This window comes from Lichenostomus cassidix, chromosome 2 (genome assembly GCF_008360975.1).
Source record: "Lichenostomus cassidix isolate B80296 chromosome 2, HeHo_3.0, whole genome shotgun sequence".
Classification (NCBI taxonomy): domain Eukaryota; kingdom Metazoa; phylum Chordata; class Aves; order Passeriformes; family Meliphagidae; genus Lichenostomus; species Lichenostomus cassidix.
Window position 1 is genome coordinate 16,972,511 of NC_139482.1, and position 24,655 is coordinate 16,997,165.

At 39.0% G+C, this 24,655-nt stretch overlaps 1 protein-coding gene across 5 annotated transcripts in view; it reads left to right on the plus strand.

Annotated features, from left to right (window-relative positions):
• ARHGAP21 (Rho GTPase activating protein 21) overlaps nt 1–24,655 on the plus strand; it is a 114,246-nt gene that overhangs the window by 78,524 nt on the left and 11,067 nt on the right. For 3 of the 5 annotated variants that reach the window (XM_085050511.1, XM_085050512.1, XM_085050514.1), the window contains 9 exons: nt 2,481–2,510; nt 4,012–5,962; nt 20,682–20,840; nt 20,995–21,097; nt 21,186–21,222; nt 21,705–21,830; nt 22,603–22,887; nt 23,980–24,044; nt 24,126–24,274. In XM_085050511.1, coding sequence (XP_084906637.1) covers nt 2,481–2,510; nt 4,012–5,962; nt 20,682–20,840; nt 20,995–21,097; nt 21,186–21,222; nt 21,705–21,830; nt 22,603–22,887; nt 23,980–24,044; nt 24,126–24,274 — 2,905 coding nt within the window. The remainder of the gene's footprint in view (nt 1–2,480; nt 2,511–4,011; nt 5,963–20,681; nt 20,841–20,994; nt 21,098–21,185; nt 21,223–21,704; nt 21,831–22,602; nt 22,888–23,979; nt 24,045–24,125; nt 24,275–24,655) is intronic. The other 2 variants (XM_085050516.1, XM_085050515.1) reach the window with 2 other exon arrangements.

The following is a 24,655-nucleotide window of genomic DNA, read 5'->3' on the forward strand; positions in this document are numbered from 1 at the left end:
CACAGCCACCCTCAGTGAAATATAGGGCTGCATGTTTTCATGGATCTGGGCTAAGGGCTGTAGGATATGGTCAGTTTGAGCTCTTGAAAGTACAGGGTTTCACCATGATTCTTTCCCAGAGGAATCCTCAGGCATTTGGCTGTTACTATTCTAGCATCTAATGGCATAAAATCAATAGGGAAAATGTGGAACCAAAACACTTCAGCTGAAGTTTAGGTGGTTAATGAAATACCTTCTAAAATGCTTTATTTTGCCTAAGGTAATACATTTGGCATGAATGTATTACCTTAGGCATTAAACCCTTAATGGTTCTACAAATTCACAGTAAGAAATTAATACTTTACCATAGGAGTTTGCAAACTTCATGCAAACAAAACCAGATTGCAAGGTGGGAGGAAGTGGTACCCAATAACTGGAAACACACTGAGTTGTTACTGTAAGAGCAGCAATTTTCTTCTAGTAATTGTTGCAGAGCTGTTATCCATCAGAGCAGGTAATGTCGCTCTAAATTGCTGCATTTGTATGGTAGTCTTTTAAAACTGCTGTTGTTTTGAGAAGGTGGGAAGGAGCTCATAAAACATCAAGACTGATTTTTGGATCATGTTGGGACTTACGAATAACTGCTGAGTAGCCAGTTCTGTAGAAACTGAAATGGCTTGGCTGGTGTCTTAATCAGGAGCATCACTAAGCTGGATATTAAAAAAATTTTTTTTTTTCTAAGTTGTATATTGTTTGATTTGGTTTTTCTTTTAAGACTATAAACACTTAAAATTCAGCCATACCCTAATGACATTTTTATGACTGTATCCTGTTGCAATCACATACAGATTAAGGTAGCATTTTCACAGGATTTATTGTTAAGGAAACTAAAGAGAGAGAGTAACACTCAAGCTGTATTTTCTGTGGTTGCAAAATATGTTTAATGTCAAAGCTATGTATGAACTAATAAATATATTGGTGTATTTCACATTTCTTAGTCTCTAAACCTCTTCTAAAAATCTTATCACTTTGTGCTTAAAGCAGTTAAAATATTTTGTAGTAAAAAGGCTTATAATGCATCCTTCAGCATGGCATTATTCAGGACAGATCCATGCATTTCTTTGTAAGTTGTATTATTTTCTGTAGGCCCTTAATCAGAGTTATGAAACAAAGATAACAAACATTCTTTGTAGAAATATCATGGTCCCATCTATTAACTTTCTCTTTCATGGAAGTATGTTCAGCTTTGTTTCAGTGATTTCTTGGGTAGTGAGTGAAATGAAGTATAAAGGAGAAATATGCTTTCTGTCATCAAAACCTTTTTTCCACTACCAGTCTTACACAGAACTGGCAGTCTGTCTGTCTCAATATACCTGCAATCATGGAAGTGTACTTTTTTGGGGGAGGAGAAAACCTAGCAGATCTCATTTTGGACCCTCTGGGAATGCTGTCTTCTGAAGGTGACGGATATAATACCTGTGATAAATTTTTTCAAGAGCTGAGAACTTGGTTTTATACTCATTTGTAGTCTTTGGCTGCAATCAGATCACACCAGCTTTGAAATTTAGCCTTTCTGCTGTCAAAGTCAATGAAGCATTGTTTGTTAGGGGAATGTTTTACAAAAACATAAATGGGGAGTGTTTTCTGTTGGTTTAATGTCTGCATATCCCAGAGAAGGTGGAATATCAGCTGTATAAATTGATATTTATTTTCTGATCAGGGGGCAGTATATTTTTTGTTTGTCTTGCATGCCAGAAGGATCTCACTTAATCTGTTTGCTGGATCTTCAGCATCTCTTCCAATTATTTTATTTAATTCTTAAAGCCCATCGAGATCTTAAATAGCCATTTATTTAAAGGTTTAGAAATGTTTTATCTTTGTACATTTCTTCCCTCCATTAAACGTGTCAGTGGCAGCCTGTCCTGGTTTTTACTATGACTGGAGGAAAAAAAATTACAAATCACATGAGGAGAGTGTTTCTGCAGCATCATTCCTCTAATTTCAGATGTACAGCGTGAAAGCAGCTGCAGTCAGCTGACAGTCTGTGGTCATGCTCGGATATATGTGAGGAAGGGGCGTGCTGTTTTAAATGCATAATAAAGCCGTTGTTTCGTCACCAGGAAGCAGGGATGGATGGTAGCAGCCCAGGGAAATGAGAGACAGTAATGTTGCTGTAGTGGAAGGGAAGTCTCATTGCACAGAGCCAGAGCTCTCTGCAGGCAGCTGTAAGGATGCACCAAGGCAAAATGGCACAAATGTATTCTGCTTTCTGTAAAGGCACAGGATAAATGTAATGAGCAAATAAAAGCCTGAGATGGACATGCTCACAAGGAGGGTGAAGTTATTTTTTATGCTTTACTGCCCTTTATGTCTGTTGGTACCTTCCAGTGAAATCAGTGTAGTTGTATTTTTAGCTTGCTGTAGTCAACATCAATATGACAAGATAATTCTGTCTTTACATCTGTAAGCAGTTTTTACTGTGTTTTCCTGTTTTCTGCCAGCTGCAGTTTACAAAGGATGTCACAGCACTGGTAAGAAATGTACAGTAGCCATTTCTCTGATGGTTTTGTAAGGCATGTTTTTCTTAATGATTTGTGAGAAGCAAGAATATGAAACAGCAAGTTTGGAAATGAGCTAGATAGTCTGAGCTGAATTTTCTTCATAATGCTGATCTCTTGGTTTGTGGTTTGTGCCTGTATTATTTGGTCTGTTTTCTCTCGGTATGCTTTAATGTTTTGCACTTCACTAATGCTCCGTGTAACATTGCAGCAATATTGTAAATGCCTCGCCCTCCTCTCTACTTTGCTCTGTGTTAATTTTATGGCTGCACTTGGGCTTTTATAACTGTCTGCTGTTAAGACAGAGCACATTGATATACTGGAATTGAGCATGTTATGATTTGAACAGGAAATGCTGTGATATGATACCACGCCTAAGCGTGTAAAAGCCCTGAGAAATTATTTCAATCTTCTGTTATATTGGCAGGCTCTGCATTGGCTCTTTATTTCATTATGTTCAAACTGAACAAAGTCATGCTAAAGTTTTTCAGTAATAGAATATTGCTTAAGTATGCTGTATGCTTCTCATTGATTTATTATTTTGAACGTTCTATTAATTTCACAATGACAAATGCTGCATAAACATAGTAAGTGTAATATAACCATTTTTTTTCTTAGGAGTCAGGTTCTTGTGCATGAAGATGCAAAGTGCACTAAGGAAATTAGAGATTTCAGTTTGGGTTTCAATAGTGCGTGGTCCGTGGTGGATATGTATGAATTTTCATACTATTTGTATCTCAAAGTTTAAAGTGCTAAATATCATTAATATTTTTTGCAGTAAAATTTGTGTATCATGTACTTGCTGTCTTTCCTGTAAAATATGACTTACAGGGTGTTGGCTCGCAACAATATGTTACTGCTGCAATTTATTCATTATATATTTAGGAACAGTAGCTTTTATGTAGAAGGCACCTTAGAGGAGAGAGAGAGTGTGTGTGTATTTATTTTTCTGTACTTTTCGCATGTACTGTATTAAGTGAACAGAGTCGTTTTATACCCTAAATGAACAGAGAATTTTCTAGTACTAGTTGAATTTATTATGCAGCATTTTAACCTATCGATTGCTGTGAAATTCCAGTTTCCAGCAATGGGAGGCTTAAACAGGAAGAATATGTGAAGTATCATGTTAGAAAGCAATATTAAGGGAGAGAAAAATACTGCGTCTTGTGCTCATGGATTTTGAGAAACCTGCCTCAGTGCCCTACTTGCAGTATTTCCTAGAATTGGTCATCACTTCAGTTTTTTAATTGTTGAGGGAGGGAACGTATTTCATGGTGTTGCTTGTTCTGTTTCTGCTCACTAAGGGAATGGAATGCTGTTTTTATCTTTTTAACTAACATTTTGTCTGAAATTAGAGGGAGTATGAATTTTGAACCTGTGTTCCCCTCGCCTGAAGCTTGATCATGCAGATACTAGATGACGAACTTTTCCATCTGCCTCACTACTGAATACTCACTTAATCTTCTCTCCACAGGCATATTCCCAAGATGCCTACCTGAAAGGCAACGAAGCCTACAGTGGTAATGCCCACAACATCCCTGAACCACCACCAATATGTTATCCACGCCTGACATCCACAGCCTCTGCTAAGGCACAAGCTGGAGACAAGCTACCTTCTGACTTCTCAGTGGGGAAACAGCAAGTCAGTAGACCAGTCAGGGCATTGACACAGCCAGAGAGGGCCTACAGAATGGAAATACAAGTGCCTCCATCACCAACAGACATTGCAAAATCAAATACAGCCGTGTGCGTTTGCAATGAAACTGTAAGGACTGTTATTGTGCCTTCTGAGAAGGCTGTAGATTTGCCATCTTGCAGAAATAATCATGCCGGTCCGTCACACAGGACAGAGGAAGTAAGATACGGCTTAAAAGACCAAACCAGTCTAAAAGCACGGACAGCATCACCACCATCTCTGGTGTCCACTGCCATTGTACTTCCCCAGACTCCAATAACAAGACCAGTTGATACAACTGGAACAGCAGGTAAAGCTTCAAATTATGTAGTATGTCCAGAAGGCATCCCAAGCACTCGACCTTCTACTCAAGCCGCAGAGTCGCCCTCAGTCTCTACTAATCACTACAGTTCTCCAACCTCCCACCAGCATATAGACTGGAAGACCTACAAAACCTACAAGGAGTACATTGATAATAGGCGCATGCACATGTATGGCTCCCGAACAATACAGGAGAGGTTAGATAGTTTAAGGGCAGCTTCTCAGAACACAACTGAGTATAATCAGGTGGTGCCAAATCGCACTGCTTCTCAGGTACGGCGCAGGAGCACCTCTCATGACAGGGTTCCGCAGTCTGTCCAGATCCGGCAGAGAAGTGTATCCCAGGAAAGGCTTGAAGATCCTGTGTTGATGAAAGAATGGCCACGAAGTGCTTCACAAGATACTCTAACTTCACCTTCGGTCAATGCTAGAAATCATAGGGCTCGGTCGTGGGATTATCTCAGCAAACAGGGTGAAGTGCTAGAAAATTTTCATTCTGACAATATGATTGCAGATGCAAATGGAGATAGGAGAAAGACTTACAAATGGACAGGGTTTACTGAACAAGATGATCGGCGAGGTATTTATGACAGATCTAGACAACATGCATTTCATATGTCCCTTCGTGGTCAAAATTTTCCTATTGCTCCGAGCACTTATATTTCAGACAACAGGAGAACAGGTAGTAGAGCTTCTCTGCCTGGTTCTCACTTTCAGAAAGTTTCACCAGATACTAAAATGTTACAGCCTTCTCGTGATTTGCAAACTCCTGGGGGAGTTTCAAAACCTGCAGCTGTTTCTCAAGAGAGGTTGTCTCTTGCACCAGCCAGAAGTTCTAAAAGTAGCTCTCTGAAGAACTCAGCTCCCTATGCAGCAAAACCATCAATTCCCCTTAACCAGGGCCTGGATGCTATTGCCAGCAAAGACCAAAGAACAGTAAATCACTTGCATCAGAGCAGTCTGTTAAACCAACAGTCAAGGATCCGAGCTGAAGGTGCCCCAGATCACAAAACAGAACCTGGTAAAACCATCCAGCCCTCCTCTCTGTCTCCAGCTTCCACCAAACTTGTTCAGCCAACAAGTGAGTGTTCAACTACCTCTGACAATGTAGATGGTTTCATCAGACAAAAGATTCATGGTTTTGAAAGGGAAGATGTTCGTGAGTCTGAAAGTCTGCAAGTGGATGTTCAGGGAAATGACAAAGACATGGTGGTCATGCGGGACAAATCACCTTCTGGCCACCAGACTCCCCAGCCTTTGAGGCATCAGTCCTACATTCTTGCTGTAAATGACCAAGAGGCAGCCTCAGACACTACCTGTTGGTTACCTAACGATGCTCGGAGAGAAGTCCACATAAAAAGAATAGAGGAAAGGAAAGCATCAAGTTCCAGCCCACCTGGTGACTCTTTGGCTTCAATTCCATTTATTGGTGAGTTAAATTATTTCAGTGTACATCAAATGCTCTTCTGTCCTAAAAAGGTGATGAAGAACACCATGCCAGGTAGCTGACTGATATTTCTGTAAACCCTGAGTTTGAGTGACATCGGAGATTTTTCTCATCTAGAATAACTTTAGGTTGGTAAAAGTAGAAATATTTTTCAGTGGAGGAAAAAAAAAATTTGGTTTTGTTTGGGGGTCCTAGAGAATGAATGTAAAAAAGCCTACTGTGATGTAACATTTTTCTGGAGTTTTCCTTAACCCTCTGGATAAGTCTGTGTTACATAACTGCATCTGGTTATCACTCCGTATTATGTTCTGCTGTTACATATGTGGACAACTAGCATTTGCAACACCCTTCAAATATTTTTACTTCTCTAATATAAAACGTATTTGGAATCCAGTAAAGAGAGAATACAAATGCAAATCCATATAAGGGTGATTTGTGGGGAAAAAAATAATTTTTTCAGCTGAATAGGTATGGTGAAAGCTTTCTGAGACCGATGGGGAATAGATGAAAGCTGTTTCAGGTGAAAAGATAGCAATAACAAGAAGTGGATTTGCAAGTAAAGATGCTAATGTGGATATGAATGAAAGGGTTTGTGGAAGCAGAATCTGGGAAGACAAAAAATTTGCCTGTGTGCTGTGACACAAACAGGGTTGGAATTACAGGGAGCTTATGGCAAGGGGGCTGAAGAGGAAAAGAACTAAAGGAAGGATTGGAAATAGTAGAAAAAACATTTTATTGAATTTTGGATGTATGATGAATTAGTGTCTTCTGCTGAAGTGTGGTAAAGCATTTCTGTTCTATTCAAGCAGTCAATGCCTCTGTTGTCTTTGCCCTGCTGTTGTTGTTGGGTTGGATTTTCTTTTGTTGTGGCTGATTTAATCCTTTGTAGTCTGGATATCTGTGGATCATTTTCCACAGGAGGTGATTTATACCTCACTGTGTGTGCTCTTGAATTTAGTGTAAGAAATATTTAGAAAATACTGAATTCTGAATTTTGATTCTCAAACTCATCTATGTGAAAAATAACTCCTTTTAATGATCCATCTTTTTTTTAATTTTACTTATTAGGTTAAGGGAATTACAGGTACAATATCTTAGCAATGTCTTCTGTTGTGGATCTGAAGCAGTGATTTCTTCCCCTAGCATTATCTGTAATATCTGTTGCTAGTTGAATGTGAGTAACCAAAAAAACAGAGAAGAAGTTTTGTGTTCCTCAGAGAATGGAATCACACAAAAGAAACAATAATTCTTTTCTTCTGACAGAATACTGCTAAGACATTAAAAAGTGCTTTCTTAGCTGGCATATGCTGCTTACATTTCATTTTCCATTTTGAATGGGAGTGTTACCAATTTTTTTCACTGTTGTTTTTACCAGATGCATCAGTATCCAGTGTAATTTTCGATTCTTCTTTAGACCCAGCCAATCTTTCTTTAAGGATTAGCACGAGTTTGTAAGGCATGTAACTGATCTTTGTGCAGGATTTTTTAATACTCTGCCTAAAATCAATGTTGGACTCTTGATTTAGCTATGTACCATGTTTGCTGGGAGTATTCTAATCGCATACCGTTTAAATGTCATGTTCAAGTCAGTCAAGATTGGTGAAGTCAAGCCCCAACCTTTTCTACACCATCTCCTATCTTGGTTTTGACAAAGATTTCCCATGAACTTTTATTTATGTGACTTGCTTCCATATTTTAAAGAAATGTTAATTTCTCATATTTTAGAGAAATGTTGATTAAAGTTCAAAGAAGCCCTGCACATGTCAGTTGTACTGCATTTGGTAGCAGCTGAGCAGTTCAGAAGGAACAAAATTGTAGCTCTCCATTGCAGCCTCCTGGCATAGCACCACATGGGATTGAATTCTTATAAGCTTCTTGGAACGAAACCTCTTGAATGTTCCAGAAGTACTAACAACTGGTGCTTCTAGAGCCTGGGCACCCTCTGAGCCAGCATGGTACTTGTGGCTGTCTTCCTAGCAAGGAATTCTGGTGTGGGTACAGGTGCTGTGTAGAAAGAGCTGGGGTTTCTCTGGCACCTTGAACGGGAAATAACCCTCTCTGAATAGGAAGAGCATGAAATGTTATGAAAGTGGACCACTTCTTAAGTTAGAATTTATATTCATTATTCTAACTTTGCTTGTTCTGCTATCATTATGCCTAATTACAACTTTACTTGTTAAAAGCCATACTTAATCAGGCGGATAAAACCCTAGATCTGCTTTGAAATTCAGTTAAAGGCTCTTTAACTCTTCAGATGGAAAATCACTGGGAGTTTTTGTTTTTTGGTTTTTTTGGGGTTTTTTGGTTTGGTTTTTTTCTTTCTTCTTTCTGAAAGAAAGGATCTTTCTTGGAATGAAGACATACCTTGGAGCTGGCAGCTGCTTTACTTCCCTTATATTTAAATCAATACCAATTGGGTTTTTTGCATTCTTAGGTTTCATTAGATAGAATTAATTCAGTACATACACTTACTGAAGTTTTTTTTTTACAGTACATACTTTGAGTTGTGTAAAAGTGGAAACTGGGGGGAGATGTACAAATGTCTTCCAAGGTGACATATTACTGCCATTTAAAATAGTTTGTGGTGTGTCTATTTTTATCACCACTTTCTGCTTATTAAAACTAGTAGATATGGCCAGGACCATATTATGGTAGAAATTCAGCCAGGAAGAGTTGGCTCTTGCAGCAGTATTTTGTGACTAACCCGCTTCTGAGAATAGCTCAACATCAGGATGATTTTAGCTCCTGGTAAGTAGCACAGTGTCCTGCACCACAAACAAAAATTCAAGCAGAGTTTCCATCAAGCTTCCTTACAGCAGATTTGTGCAGGGATCATGGTGGGTTACTGAAGAACTGCCTAGTTACTGAGGAACTAGTCTTTTCAGAAAGGCAGTTCAGAAGCAGGGAGATTTAAATTTTGGGTTTAATTTACTAATAGAAATGAAAAATCTGCTCAGACCAAACTTTAGTAGGTAGCTGTAATATCTTTTATGGGAGAAATGAATTTATTTGAAAAAATTAGGCAAGATATTGTGTGTTCAAACTCTTCTTTAGGTAAGCACATGTTCTTAGGGGATGATGAAGCTGCCAGCTTTACAGATAAGCCTACTGTGGTATTGCAGGCTTCACTACTTTCCATGTGCTACTAAATGCAGGATATTGTGGTTCTCAGAAAGCTGCTATTTCTATCTCAGGTCCAAAGAAAAGCTGTGTCCTTAAAATGCTCTTTATTTTCTCGAACTGTGCAAGTTAGTCTAGTGACAGTCTACTCTTTTTACCCAGAAATGGTCTCACTTGTTCTCTACACTAATAAAAATCCTATTTGCTCTATCAGTGATTATATTAGCAGTCATGGTGTTTAACACACATTTTTTTCACTTCTAATTTTTGCACAATTTCCGTGCTAGAGAACAGCAAATTATCATTTTCTGATCTACTGAGTAATTTTGGATGAGTTCATCTTCACTGGAATGGAAACTAGAATGCTGCTAAACATCCCAATAGACATGGATGACAAATGGTGTCTCTCAGGGGTCCTTACTGGGACCAGTATTATTAAGTATCTTTATTAATGACACAGACAGTGGGGTTGAGCGCACCCTTGGCATTTTTGCAGATTACACCAAGCTTGAGAGGTGGTATTGCCACACCTGAAGGATGGGATGTCATCCAGAGGGACCTGGACAACTCGAGAAGCAGGCACATGGGAATCTCATGTGGTTTCACAAGACCAAGTGCAAGGTGCCCTGAGTCAGGGCAACCCCCGGGATCAGCACAGCCTGGGGGATGGACAGACCAAGAGCAGCCCTGTCTGGAAGGGCTTGGGGGTGCTGGTGGGTGAGAGGCTGGACATGACCCAGCCATGGGCACTCCCAGCCCAGAAAGCCAAAGGTGTCCTGGGCTGCGTCCAGAGCACTGTGGGCAGCAGGTGAGGGAGGGGATTCTGCTGCTCTGCTCTGCTCTGCTATGGTGAGATCCCACCTGCAGTGCTGCATCAGCTCTGGGGTCCCCAGCACAGGAAGGACATTGACCTGTTGGAACAAGTTCAGAGGAGGCCCCCACGATTGTTAGAGGGGTGGAGCACCTCTCCTGTGAGGAAAGGCTGAGACAGTTGGGATTGTTCAGCCGGGAAAAGAGAAGGCTTTGGGGTGATGTAATTGCAGCCTTCCACCTGAAGGGAGCCTATGAGAAAGATGAAGAAAGACTTTTTACAAGAATGTGTTGTGTCAGGACAAGGGGCAATGGATTTAAACTGAGGTTTAGATTAGTTATTATTAGAAAGTTCTTTACTGTGAGGTGGTGAAGCACTGGAATAGGTTGCCCAGAGAAGTTGTGGATGCCCTGTTCCTGGAAGTGTTTAAGGGCAGGTTGGGTGGGTTTCTGACCAACCTCGTCTAGTGGAGGGTGTTCCTGCCCACAGCAGGGGGCTTGGGTCCCTTCCAACCAAAACCATTTAATGTGTTTTGTAACTGTTGAGAAAATGCTGATTCAGAATATAGTTATTTTAATATGTTTCATTGGCATAAATGTCTAGTATGCATGTCTGAGATTTGCAGCAAGGTTGAAAATATTTTTTGCTTCTTATACTACCTACTGTAGAGTGAAAAGAAATGTAAAAGAGGTTAATTCAACTCCCATATAGAGTTGAATAAGCTACCCATAGGAGTGAAATGGAGATGCTGCTTCAATACTTAACCTCATTGCGGCACCTCTGCCTCTCAGGCTAGCTTAGTGCTTTGGCCATTACTACTGGGTAGATGTTCTTTCCAACTTCACTGTGGCTTGTCACATGAAAATTAGTTTTAAATTGATATGTGTTAAAAACCTTACCCTAAATAAACATAATTTTGAAGTTCAAAATGTTTTTAAAATAAGATCAAGTTCATAGCCATCCTATTATAGAGCTTTTTCTTAGGCATGTAGTAGCATCACATAAGTGCAAAGGCTTTTCCTCCAAGGTACAATCCCATTTTGGAAATATTTAGTACATCCTTACCCTAGAAAAATTTTAGGCCACTTCATTCCACTATTAATTTGTGAATAGGTGAGAGTAAATTAGCCAGATAAAAATATCTAGACTTTGATAACTCCGGAATGTTGTAAAAATTACATGAGTGTTTGCCCTCTGACTGAAACTCATACCTAAGGAAAGGTGTAAGAAGAGGACAAGGATATGTGATGCTTAATGTTGGTACATTCTATTCTCCAACTATTTGCACTTTACAACATCTCTGTGCCAAATGTGATTTTAAGCGCACCATAAATTGCTCTATTCTCTTTCATATTACAGTAAAATTTTATTATCCAATACCCTGTATTGATTTAAATAAAGATTTGACAGAGTTTCACATGCAACTGCATGTTAAACTGCATAGTATTTATTCCCTTTTTGTGTGTGTGTCTGTGTCCGTTTTTCTAAAATGTGTCTCCTGCTGACTAAATTCACAGTGTGGGTTGAAAGGGTCCTTAAAGACCATCCAGTTCCAACCCCCTGTCATCAGCAGGAACACCTTCCACTAGATTGCTCAGAGCTCCATTCAATCTGGCTTTGTATACTTCCAGGGATGGGGCATCCACAGCTTCTCTGGGCAGCCTGCTCAGTGCCTCCCCACCCTTACCATAAATTTCTCTATTGCTTCTATCCTTAGTGCATGCAAACCAGTGCAGCAATTTCTGTGCTTGCAATCAGGCATGCTGTACTGTTCCTCCTGCTTTAAAAGCTGAACTTCATGCTAGTTTTCAAAAACAAAAAGTTGGGGGTTTTAGTGGTTGTTGTGTTGGTTTGGGGTTTTTTTGTGGTTTTCTGTTTGTGTGGTTTTGTGGTTTTTTTTAAATTTTATTTCATTACCTATTTTTCTACCAGCATGTCATAAATAAAAGTACTTGGATACTTGTTGATTAGCAGATAGGGTAAATGTACCTGGCTTCCAGTGGGTTCTGCTTTTCTTTTTCATTGTTGTTGTTGTCATTACTATTTATAATACATTAACTAAGGAATTAGGAGTTGAAACATTCTAAAACACCAAGTTAAACTTGTCAGGCAGCTTTTATTATACATGTGATTGCATTCATCTTCTCTAGGGCTGGAGGTGGGGATGTGTAGGGTTTACAATCAATATTTATCAATACCTACCTTTAAATCCTAGGTCATGTCTGTAACTTCAGGTACTTTTTGGACAGTGTAAAGACTTTGCTGTCTTGTTTTAGTGGAGTATGTGCCATACTTTCCCTGTCCTCCTGGTACATCTTAATGCCTCTCTCTGCAGGCTGCTGAGGCTTGGAAGATGACAATGTGAATACACACATATTGAATGCAAATGAAACAAAAGATATTGATATGTTTGCACAACACACTGTGAAAAAGGTTATGCAGGTTGGAATAGACAAAATTAGGGGGAAACAAGCAGAAATAGTCTCTCATGCAGAAAGGAAACATTTGAAAGAATGTTTTCTCCTTCTCATTCTGTTTTCTCCTTATTAGAAGAGAAAGCATCAGGCAGAAAGAAAATTCAAAATCTCAGACTTCTTCAGCAGAGATTGTGGTTTGCCAACCCAGAACGTGTAGATACCTTCAGGGCAAATGGTGGCTGAATACTGATGGTTGATACAGCATGTTTTAAGGAAAAACTGCTAGCAGTTAAGATGAAAATGAAAATCTTCAGCAATTCTGATAATTTTCTTTTCCACAAGTTACTGCCTAGCTATTCCAAACTATGAAAATATAAATGTAATTGCAGTAGAGATTAGGGCTGACAGATGTTCATTTTTGAGGACTATTTCTTCCATTATTATAGTGATAGCATTGGAACAGCTTTTAACATGTCATCAGTGTTTCTAAGATAAGCATCAGTCTTCTATTTTTTTTTCCAGGGTTTTACAGTGTGGCCTGCCAAATCACTGTTGCTCCAGGCTGAACATTTCAGTGTTTCTTATCCAAAGAACAATTTTTAAATCATTGTGGTATTCTGAAGCGGCCAAAACGCAAAATTACAAATTAGTGTTTTAAATACCATTTAAATGCTTCTGTAACTCAAAAATATTTTTTTAATTAAAACTTAAAATTGGGAGCAATAATTCATAACATCTAGAAGAGTTTTTAATTGAGTAGAAGCATCAGATTTGTTTGATAATGAGTAATATTTTCAAAGCATAAAACATCCTTAGTGTATCATTATAACTTCAACTAATAATTGCAGGTAATAAGGGAATTCTGTCAGGGTTCTTGGCAAAAAAAAATACATTGAGAGTTGTACTTTTTTGTGTGGTGGGGTAATATGGCAAGCAGGAACCTTTAGAATTGCTTTGTGTAGAAAGATAGTTAAACTTTTGTTTGACACCGAAATAAACAATAGACTTTCATAGATACGGTTTTCACAATAGTCTCACATGAAGAATAACCTTGGGAAGCCTTTTCTGTTTGTGTGAAAGTCAGTCAGTGTAACAAACATATTATTTACATGAGTGCATTAGCAGAGGACTGGATTTGATGATTCAGGAGGCTTGTTCCAGTCCTGTGTTTCTGGGCTTAGAGCAATGAATGTGCTCAGCATGCAGACATGTTTCCATTCTATTCTTTTGGCCACATGAGGGTAATTACGTAAGGTAGATATATGAAGAAATTCTTTGTAAAGACAATTAGTGCTGCCAGTGCTGGAAGTACTTAAAAACTAGCGAAAAAATACATTTTTAAAGATTCTTTTTTGAAAAAATGAGTCAACAGGTCATGAGGAATCCAGGCAATAGCGTTATCTTGTTTTGAAATCATGTGTTTTAGCCTTGGACGTTTATACATACCAAAGCTTTTTGCCCTTGCAGGCTGAAGTATAAGATGCAGCAGCTTGTACTGCAAGATTCATAACAAGAAGTCACTGCTGCGGGATATTTATTAGTCCTTTATTCTGTCATGTATGATAGTTAGTTCCATATAGTTTATATTTGATTGAAAACTTTTGTTTATTGGTTATTTCTGGCCTTCTCACTACCTATTAAATTTGTATACATGGTATTTTTATTTAACTGTCTTCCTGACAGGCTTTTAAGAAAAACAGCCTACATTAGTGTGTCTGTGTTTACTTTAATGGCAGCTTCTTCTGGGGTTTCTTGGAGATAGACTTTATTTTTTACTTCCCTGCCTGTGTGTGGATGAGGATCCATTTTGTAACCTCTGTTATCTTGTCCATGCTCTTTCCTTCCTTTCTGCATTCTTCTCACTGGTGCCACTTGGCTGCAGTCTCTGTCTCCCTGCTGTGCTCTGCCTTGCTCCACTTGGGCCTCAGCAGCCTTTTCTTGACCCCTCCTATCCCACCTGCTGTCAAGGTAAGGGAAGGGACATTTGGTCTGCATGGCTGTACTTCAAGGGAAGTGCTGTCTAGAACAAGCTGGAGCAAATCTAACCTGAGAGGCACAGAAGAGGTATTAGACACAGGGCAAGATTTTAGAGCTTTTATCTTCTGCAGTTTGGAAGAATACTTCAGAGCAGGGTACTTTTGTGCATCGTGACAGTGCAGAGCCTGTTGTGGTATTGTGTATGGTGGAGCACCTGGGCAGGACAAGGATGTGGAGTGCAAAACAGTTGTTGACAAAGGGCTGAAATTCAGGAAGGCAGTGCCTCTAGAGTCAGTCCTGCTGCAGGGTCGCTGGCACATCCTGTCAGTCCTTCCATAAAGAGAAGATTAGGGTTTTTAAAATTCTACTAATGAGTACCTGATAGTTTGTTCCTTCTTTTCTTACATAAGCAAATTAATTTGACATCTAAGATTCATTCTTAAATTGCATCCCAAAGCCATAGTCTGTTGTTTGAGGAAACTATTGAAGAAATAGAGAGACAACTGTTATAATACTGTAATGGCTGTCAGGTAGATGCCATCTGACTCTATAAGGAGCCTTGACATCTGGGTCTCAGTTGAATGAAAATAATGTTTTTAATGACTCTTTTAGCCCTTTGCTTTGGGGACAGCAGCATGAGCTACCTCTCTGTAGCTCTCTGCAGAAGGCTGGGCTCTTTACAATTGGTCATTGTTACATTTGCACAAGATCTGAGTAACCAAAATTGCATTAAATGCTACAGGGGCATCTATAAACAAATACGTAATCCAAGAATTTGGTATGGTTGTCAGAAAGCAAATAATAAAATACAATTATCTCCTTCAATGCATGCAGTATGGGAAATGGTACGTTGGACAATTTTTTTGTTTCTAGGAGTGCATTCTGTCTCAACATTCTTCATGTGAAATGTAAAGCTGTTTTTAAGTGTGTCTTACTACACAGCTGTCACATTGTTATTATCTGAATTTTAAGTCAGATAATAGTCTTTGATAAAATACGTACTTGTTGAGTTAGGATTTGTAGCCACATACATTGTTTGTTTAAATTGAGATGCTCAATTAGTGCTTTAAATAGTAATGTGGTCTGCAATATTAAGTAACACAGTTCCTTCTTACAGTCATTGGAGATGTTGAAATATTGCTTGCACGACTGCCATACCTCAAGGGGAATAAATGTGAAGGATGACTTTAGCTTTGGGAAGCTAGTTTTTTCCAGTGATTTTTTTTATTACCAGTGAAGAAACCTTTGTCAAACTGAACCCCTATGGATTGAAGGAGAAATCACCTTTCTCTGTTAATAATCCCTATTAAAGCATCCCTGATGGTGTCTGTACTAAAGTCTGTCTGTGAATTTGTTTCCTGTGGGTGTATGATTCAGTTAACTAAACAATTTCCTTAAACACTGCTTTCCCTTGCTTCCCCACCCCCACCAAAAAAAAAAAAGCACAAGCCAGCCAAAACTCACAACAAACAAACAAAACAAACCCACAATCATTACCAACTTGGATAAAGAGGGTATTCTTGAGACAGCTCCAGTGCTGCTCCCGCTCAGCCCATACCTGTCCATGCAACCCAGTGAAATGCATCTGAAGGTGCTGACAGAGTTGGCTGGTGTCACTGCACAGATACTGCCTATCTTTGAAGGATTATGAGGACTGGAAGACATCCCAATTAACTGGAAAAAAGCTAATGGTACATCCATCTTGCAAAATGATGAGAAGAGCAGTTCAGGGAAGGCAGTCAATTGACCTTACCTCAGACCTTAGGAAAATTATGGAGTTAGTCCTCTTGGAACTAGTTTCTGGGCAAAGTAAGGAGGAGATAATTTGGAATAGCATGGATTTACCAAGTGTTTGACTAATGGGATTGTCTTTTGTAATGAGATAAGTAGACCTGTGAATGAGAGGAAAACCCAAGGTGGTCACCAACCTTGACTTTAGCAAGGGTTTTGAGCTCTTCAGTGAGCTCATCCTTGTACCATAGTCTCGATGGCTGTCCTGCTGCATACATAGGAAAACTGGATTATCAGGTCTAAAGGGTAATGCCTAAATGTTCATATTCTGCCTGGAGGCTGGGTACAAGTGGCATTCTTCAGGGTCCATCTTGTTTAATGTTCATGACCTAGAGAGGAAATGGGATATGCTTATCAAGTTTGGCAACACCAAACTGGACTTATATTGTACTGGTCTATATCAATACAAAAGAATAGAGCCCGGATGTTGAGGGATATCTTCCCCTCTATTTGACACTTGTTGGACAAGTACGCTCACCAACATGGTCTGAATTCAGCACTAATCCTGCTTTGTGGAGAGTGTGAGCCTAAGAGACCTTCCTAGATTTGCTTCCACCTGAATACTCTGTGATTCATTTAAATTACATTTGAGATTTTCCGTATTGTGTTCAGGTTGTTCCTTTCAAACCCGAATGTTTAAGAGACTGTTTGGGAGATGGAATAAACAAACATGTGAAATGGTACATTAATAATGATAAAATTATATTGTTGCAGCTGAACAGGTTATGATATGGATCTGTGGTTTTTTTCAGTGATTCTGTGTCTGTTCCTTTGAATATCTGATAAATTGGTTAATACTTGTTCCTTAGTTCCTCATTCACATAGTGGGGATAGTATGTCCTCTTTGTCATGCTTTCTCCCCTCATGAAACCCACAGTTTTGAAATCTCTGGTTCAGCCTCTGAGCCCATTCTGTCTAAATCTGTGTCTCTGCAGAGTCAGTATTTTTCAGCTTACCTACACTGTGTACAGATGCTCCTTATTTTTGTAGCTCCCCAATCTCCAGCTGCATGCCAATACAAGCATGCTGTGAACATGAATTTCTCTCTGCCTTAGCTAGAGGATCAACTAGTTGTGGTTGTCTATTTATTACAAGTTTTCAGTGTCTTATCCCCATAAATGTTTTTGCATTGAAGGGCTCTTCCTGAAAATCATTAGTTGCATCTGTTGACCAGTTGCATGCTCATGTGCAGACAGAGGTGAAAAGTGACCTCTCCTGACTTGGCTTTGTGCCATTTCCTTGAGTCCTGTCACTGGTCACAAGAGTGAAGAGATCACTACCTGCCCCTCATCTTCTCCTTGTGAGGATGCTGAAGGTCACAGTGATGTCTCCCCTCAGACTGCAGGCTGAACAAACCAAGTGACCTTAGGCACTCCTCTGGCTTCCCCTCCAGACCCTTCACCATCCTCATGGCCCTCCTTTGGATGCTCTCTAATAGTTTAATATCTTTTTTGTATTGTGGCACCCAGAACTGTCCCCAGCCTTCGAGGTGAGGCTGCCCCAGGTCAGAGCAGAGCAGTACAATCTCCTCCCTTGCCCGGGTGGCAATGCTGTGCCTGATGCCCCCAGGACAGGGTTGGCTCTCCTGGCTGCCAGGGCACTGCTGGCTCACGTTTAACTTGCCATGGACCAGGATCCCCAGGTCCCTTTCTGTGGCACTGCTCTCCAGCCTCTCATTCCCCAGTCTGTACAGGCAGCCAGGGTTGCCCCATCCCAGGTGCACAATCTGGCACTTTCCCTTGTTGAACTTCCTGTTGTTGGTGACTGCCCAGAGCTCTGATTTGTCAAGGTCTCTCTACAGAGCCTCTCTGTGCTTGAGGGAGTTGACAGCTCCTCCCAGTTTCACATCACCAGCAAACTTACTTGGTATTCCTTGAGTCCTGTGTCCAAGTCATTAAAATGAAGATGTGGACGAGAACTGGGCTGAGGATGGAGCCCTGTGGAGCCCCAGTGGTGACAGGTCACCAGCCTGATGTCACCCCATTCACTGTAACTCCTTGTGCCCAGCCCATGATCCAGTTGCTCACCCATGGTGTAATGGGGTTTTTCAGCTGTGAGCTGGATGCTTTGTCCAGAAGGACACTGTGAGAGACAGCATCAAACGCTTTGCTGAAGTCCAGAAAGGTTACATCTACTGGCTTTCCTAGATCAGCTTGGTGGGTTACTCTGTCATAGAAGGAAATTGGGTTTGACAAGCAGGACTTCCCCCTCATGAGGCCAAGCTGGCTGTGACCAATGACTGCATTGTCCTCCAGGTGTTTTTCAGTACATCCCAGAATAATGTTTTCCATGGAGTCTTTGACCTTTTTGTTGCAAATATTTAAAGAGACAGCAGTAATCTGAGGTAGCAAACTGAAAGAGAATTATTTTGTGTGGTTTCTCCTCTGGCTTATTTGTTCTGTGTGCTTCAGTGCATTTTGAGCACAGTCATTTTCATTGATTGGTGAGCTGAACCCATCCTTTCACATGCTGTGTGAAGAGTTTTGGGGTGCAGATATGTCAGTCAAGGAAACTGAAGAGGTAGACAAATACTGAAAATACTTGAAAGATCAAAATACGATTAATATATGTAGTTGTTTGAGTTTTGTTTCTTATTATACAGCAGCAGTGCCATTTGCTAGTGCATTAAATTAATAGGCAGCAACTCTTACGGTGTGCATCCCAATTTGCTCTATAATCATTTTATGTTATGTAAAAGCTTGCCATTAGCTGACCTTCAGCATCTTCAGGGATTGAATAGTTATGCTGCTCCTGTACCACTGTCATTTGCAGTTCCTCTAAAGTTTGCATATTTCTAAAACCACTTTAATTTTGGTTCATCTGGGGATTAGGATCCACTGTGAAGTAATGACGATTTGTGTTAATTATTGTTGCTTTCAGGGACTTATAAACTGTTTTTCCTTATCTGAATTTCTGGATTTAAGTGTTGTGGGAAATGTTACAGTGTTGCCAGCATGTTTGTGTTCACAGCTTGCACAGATTTATTTCAAGTGCTAGTGTTTTTATAACTATTGGTAGTAGAGACTGTGACATTCAAGATAGGTCCGTTAAACATAAATAAACCTGAGCAATTTCAGTCTGTGTGCTGTAAATCAATCAATTGCACAGTGAGTGATTATATTGCTTAGTCAATGTTAGTTTCAGGGAATATGAGCAGAAAAAAAAGGCAATAGGAAATTGAGCTGCTGTAGGTTTGAAATGGAAGTGTAGCTGAGGTTCTTCCTGTATCCTAGTTGCTGTAGTGAATTCATCTGTAAATGCTTCTAATTTATCACTCTGGATGCAAGTAAAACATGGAAAATTTTTAATGGTAGAGTCATGGTTTGGTGTGAATTCTTTTGCATTTCCTTTTTATTAATGTTTCTAGTTTGCTGCTGTTTTTTTGGGATATGCTTTTTTAATTTCAAAGGTTACTATATTTTCCACCCCAGACAATTTGGAGGCATGTTCCTGCTAAACCGTCCTGTATTTTGTTTATTGCCTTGTTCTAAATGTACATTGCCAAATTTTGATGGTACAAGTGCTGCCTTAACAGAACTGTTAGTGACTGTTGGAACAGCACAATGCAGCACACGCAGTTGTGTTCGCACAAAGCAAAGAATAAACCTCTGTCTGTGAGTGTTCATTGATTTCAATAGGCTTTTCAGTAGCTCTGCATATTACAATTCTTAGCACCTAGAGTACATTCATATTCATTACGGCAGTACAGTTCAGCCCCTGCTCGTGACTTGATTTTTTTTTCTTTTCCATCCCCTCCTCTACCCAGAGCATGAAGTAGAATGATTTTTCTAGTACTAGTAATGTGCTCTAGAAGATGTTATGGCTCTTTTCACAAAATGATGGAAAATGCATCTTTTGGCTTCTTCCATCTTTTAAGAAACATGTTAAATAGTAGAATATTTAAAGCTTTTTGGAATCTTTCATGATGACCCTTGTGGCTATTGAGACTGAGAGGTGCTGGGCATGTATGGCATGCAATCGTTTCTATGAACAATTAGTGGAAGAACTGATTGGTATGTAGTAGTCCCATCTTTTAAAAGTCTGAATACTTGCTTCTTTATTTGAATGTACGGAGGATGGGGGGATTGGTTCTCTGAATTGCTAGATAGCTGTTTAAAATGCTTTTTTTTGTTTGCTTGTAACTTGGCTCTTTTATTTGAACTCATTTAAACCAAATGGCTTTCAGTAGTCTGCCCATATTTTGTTGTGTTTATCTGTCTCTTGAGTTCAGATTTACTGATATAACATGTGTGGGTTTTGCTTATGCATATAAACAAAAATACTTGCAAATAATATTAAGAGATATTAGCAAATAATTCCTGTTTCTTTCACAAACAACAAGATCTATGGTTTTTTGCCTTTATCTCTAATCTACAATTAACACCCCTACAAAACAAAACAGGCTTCTCTTAATGAAAAAAAAAAGAGTCCATTTGACAGCGTGAATTAATTGGACACACGTAATTGGTTTATTAGAATGACTTCATTTTTAAGAGATCAGTAATGAGAAGTTCAGACAGCCATTTGGTTTAAGCATTTGATTAATGCATTTATTATGTTAATATATGGCATATTACCTTTATAGATGAACCGACTAGTCCTAGTATTGACCATGATATTGCACACATTCCTGCTTCTGCTGTTATTTCTGCATCTGCTTCTCAAGCACCAGCTATAACAACTGTTCCTCCCAGTCCTACATCTCCAATCCCTTTAATTCGGCGACAACTTTCACATGATCATGGTGAGCGTTGATTTCATTCTTTTTCTCTTGCAACTTTTTTCCTTTCACACTCTGGAGATCAGGAGTGAAAATTGTAAACTCTTTATTGCTTGAAATAAATTGCAAAAATGTGATTTGGGTGCCTGCATACTCAAAAATTTCTATTTGTTTGTAGAATCCATCCGGCCTAGTGTCCTGGATAGCCAGCCTGCCGCAAAAACGGAGAGATCAAAGTCATATGATGAAGGACTGGATGACTACAGAGAAGAGGGGAAATCGTGAGTTCATGAAAAAATCAATTCATTTGGACATCTGTTTTTTAAAGTGTCTAAAATCTCATTTTAACATTTGTTTTTCTTCCAACAGATCCATTAAGCATGTATCTAGTTTAAAGGGGATTAAGGTAGGTAAACATATATATATATATATATAGCAACTCCTAAACATTACCCATACTGCTGTGATAAATTGTATGAATTATACAAGTCTGTTGCACAAAGTAATGTGCTAAACAGACAGGAAGTTTATTGCAATTGCATTGCTGATGTATGCATCATATAAGTAAATGTGGTCTCTTTCTTCCTGGACTCATTACATTGTCCTGATTTTAATTTTCCTCAGTCTCTGTAAACAAAGCATATTAAATGTGGTGGACTTTTGTAAAAACTCACTAATGAGAGTCTAAGACTCCTGAAGTTTCTCAGAAGTATTCTTGCCATGTATAAAGTCATTATTGTTGTGTGTATACTTCAGAAATTATGTTTTCCCAGGAGCATCTTCCTGGGGACATTTTTAAAGTGAGAAACATCTTGAACATAGGAACTGTAGACAAATATGTATGTATAGAATTACACTGTGGGGTTCTTTCTGTGGTGTTTTCTCTAGGTCCCAGACAGCCAGAAATCTTCAGAAGACTCTGGTTCCCGAAAAGATTCTTCTTCAGAGGTGTTTGGTGATGCCTCCAAAGAAGGATGGCTCCATTTTCGTCAGCTTTTTACAGACAAAGGAAAGGTACCTGTGATGTTCGGGATTTTAACCTAGGACAAATACTAAGCTGGTGACAAACTAAGATAAGAAACTTGAAGCCTTCCTGTTCAGGTTTTTTGTATTTTTTTGAGGGGATAAGATCATCAATAAGACTGACAAAATTTTAGACCTGTTAACAATTGACTTCAGTCAGTTCCTCAGCTTCTTTCACAAATGGCTTTCTAAACTGTTTTAGTTTTACATTTCAAAGCATCTGTTGAAGTAAACTAATTTCTAATGAATAATTAATAAGAAAAATCAGTCCCTTGGTCAGTGTAGTTGTATTTTTTCCTTATTTCCTAATAAGGAAAAAAGTTGTAATTTTTGTGAATGTTGTGGAGTTGAGTTCAAATTAACCACCTGCACAAATATAGACTAATACTTAAAGAAAATTGGGAGTCTGGAATTGCAGTGGTGTGAAAATGCCATTCTGACTTGAAGGCAGTTTAAAAGGCATAGGCAAGAGTTCCCTAAACTTGGGAACTCTAAAACTCCCTAAACCAGACCAGGACTTGTCACATTCTGTTTCTTACTGCTGTCATGCGTGAACTTACACTCAGTGGGTGGTCTGGGAGGGCAGGTGATCGAGAAGTTCACTCCTCTAATGGAGAGCAAATAGTGAATCCGGCTTTGTGTAACCTTTCTGCCAGCCAGGTGGGTAGTCTTTCTCTGCAACACTTCTGGAAGCAGTTTTTGTAATCCAGAAACATGCACTGTAACAAGCAAGCAATCTGACCCAGCGGTTGCTGTTTTTCAGCGAGTTGGTGGGAGCATTCGGCCATGGAAGCAATTGTACGTTGTTCTTCGAGGGCATTCACTTTATTTGTACAAGGATAAAAAGGAACAAGTGACCCTTTCTGAGGAAGAGCAACCTATAAGCATCAATGCTTGCTTGATAGACATCTCGTACTGTGAAACCAAGAGGAAAAATGTATTTAGGCTCACCACATCAGACCGCGAGTATCTGTTTCAAGCTGAGGACAGAGATAACATGTTGGCATGGATTAAAGCAATACAAGACAACAGCAACTTAAATGATGAGGTAATTGTATACTAGAATGTATGACTAGAAGTCATAGTGCTTGCATTTTAATTAAAAATGTATTGTATATTCTTATAATTAATACTTGAACAGAAGAAATAATTTTTAATTAACCAATTGACCAAAATGTGTACAGGAGCACAGAAGAAAATGAGGTGAAAGAAAGGTAACTGAGTAAGTTAATAGAGCTCAAAAAAGGTCGACATAGTGATAATCAGAGAATAGACTTTTGAAATAAATTAGTTAATGCTGTTGCTGATTTGACTAAAAATACACTTTATAGTAAACTGATCTGCCAAAAATACCTAATCCATTTTAAAGGATAATTGCAGGTTTAGAACCAGTGTGGTCTCACTGCAGACTTGCATTGCGAAGTGGTGTGTGCAGTAGTAAAGTATGATGAGTTTCTCAGTAGTTAAAAACTTTGAAGGACATCTGTTTCTCTGGTTAAATGCTGATGTGTCTATGAAATAACTAATGCTCATTGCCAAAGGCACACATATGCTATTGTACATAAGGTATCAATATCTGTCCCAATATTGTCCTCAGTGCATTTTCATTGCAGTGATGAGCAACAGAGGAATATGTTCATGTCTGTGGTCATGCACATCTGCTCAGATTCAAAATAATTATCCAGAGTATTACACAGATGGATAAAAAAAGCACAATTGAATTTGTGGCTTTTTCAGATGTATTTGTAGTAGCAATTAGTTTTCTAAGTACTGTGTGCACATAGGATTGGATTTTTCATAGTAGTAGTATGTGTTGGCTTGCATTTTTTGTGTTTAAACTTACTTTCAGTTTAAGAGGATTTGATCAGATTGTACTGCTTTGAAAAAAGCCATATAAATAGCAGTAGTTGTTTTGTAATTACTTTTGTTTTCCATGTGGTTTTAAATGTTCTGCCTTTACTGTTCTCAAGAATTGCCTGTTAGGATGTTTTGTTTGGGTGAGGGTTTGGGTTTTTTTTAATTGGACTGGAATGTTGAATTCTATACACATTTGGTGACCAGAAGAGTTAATCATATTCTGAAAAGAAGAATTTTTTTTTATTTTATAAGATTCTAAAGTATTTCTCAATCTGTTTTATAGGATACTGGTGTTACTAGTAGAGATCTAATTAGTCGAAGGATTAAAGAGTACAGTACAATGATGAGGTAGGTGAATTACATGTTGCCAGTAATTTTTGTAGAGTTCTTATTTAGCTTCTTTTTACTGAAGTAATATCTCTTGTTCAGTTCTTCAAGCAGCAAAACAGAACCATCTCCCAAAACACCTCGCCAGAGTCTGAGTATCAGACAGACTCTGCTTGGAACTAAAGCAGAGCCGAGGACTCAGAGTCCACATTCTCCTAAGGATGAGTCAGAAAGGAAGCTTCTCACTAAAGGTCTGTATGTTTTGGGTATTTCTTTAGTTCCCTTCTTCCCCAGTGCAAGGCCATCAAGGTACTCTTCTCAGGTGTTTTTCAATTCATGAATATACAGGTGCAAACCAAGTATTAGCCAGGGGTTTTTAAGCTGCAGCTCTAGTCACTCATTTCTAGGAACTACTTAATCTCAGATCCCATAAACTTTTTATTTTAGTCCCCTCTCAAGAGGTTTTTGTGGTTTTTTTTCCCCCTACAGCTCCATGTAGGGCTAACAGTAGTAAAATACAGGTGTTAGGCTTCTTGTGAGCAAAATTTTGCCAAGCTTTGGAAATAATTTTATTTGTAATTCATACTTTTGTTGCCAGCTGACTTGGAAGTGACAAGGTAAATTTTTCCACT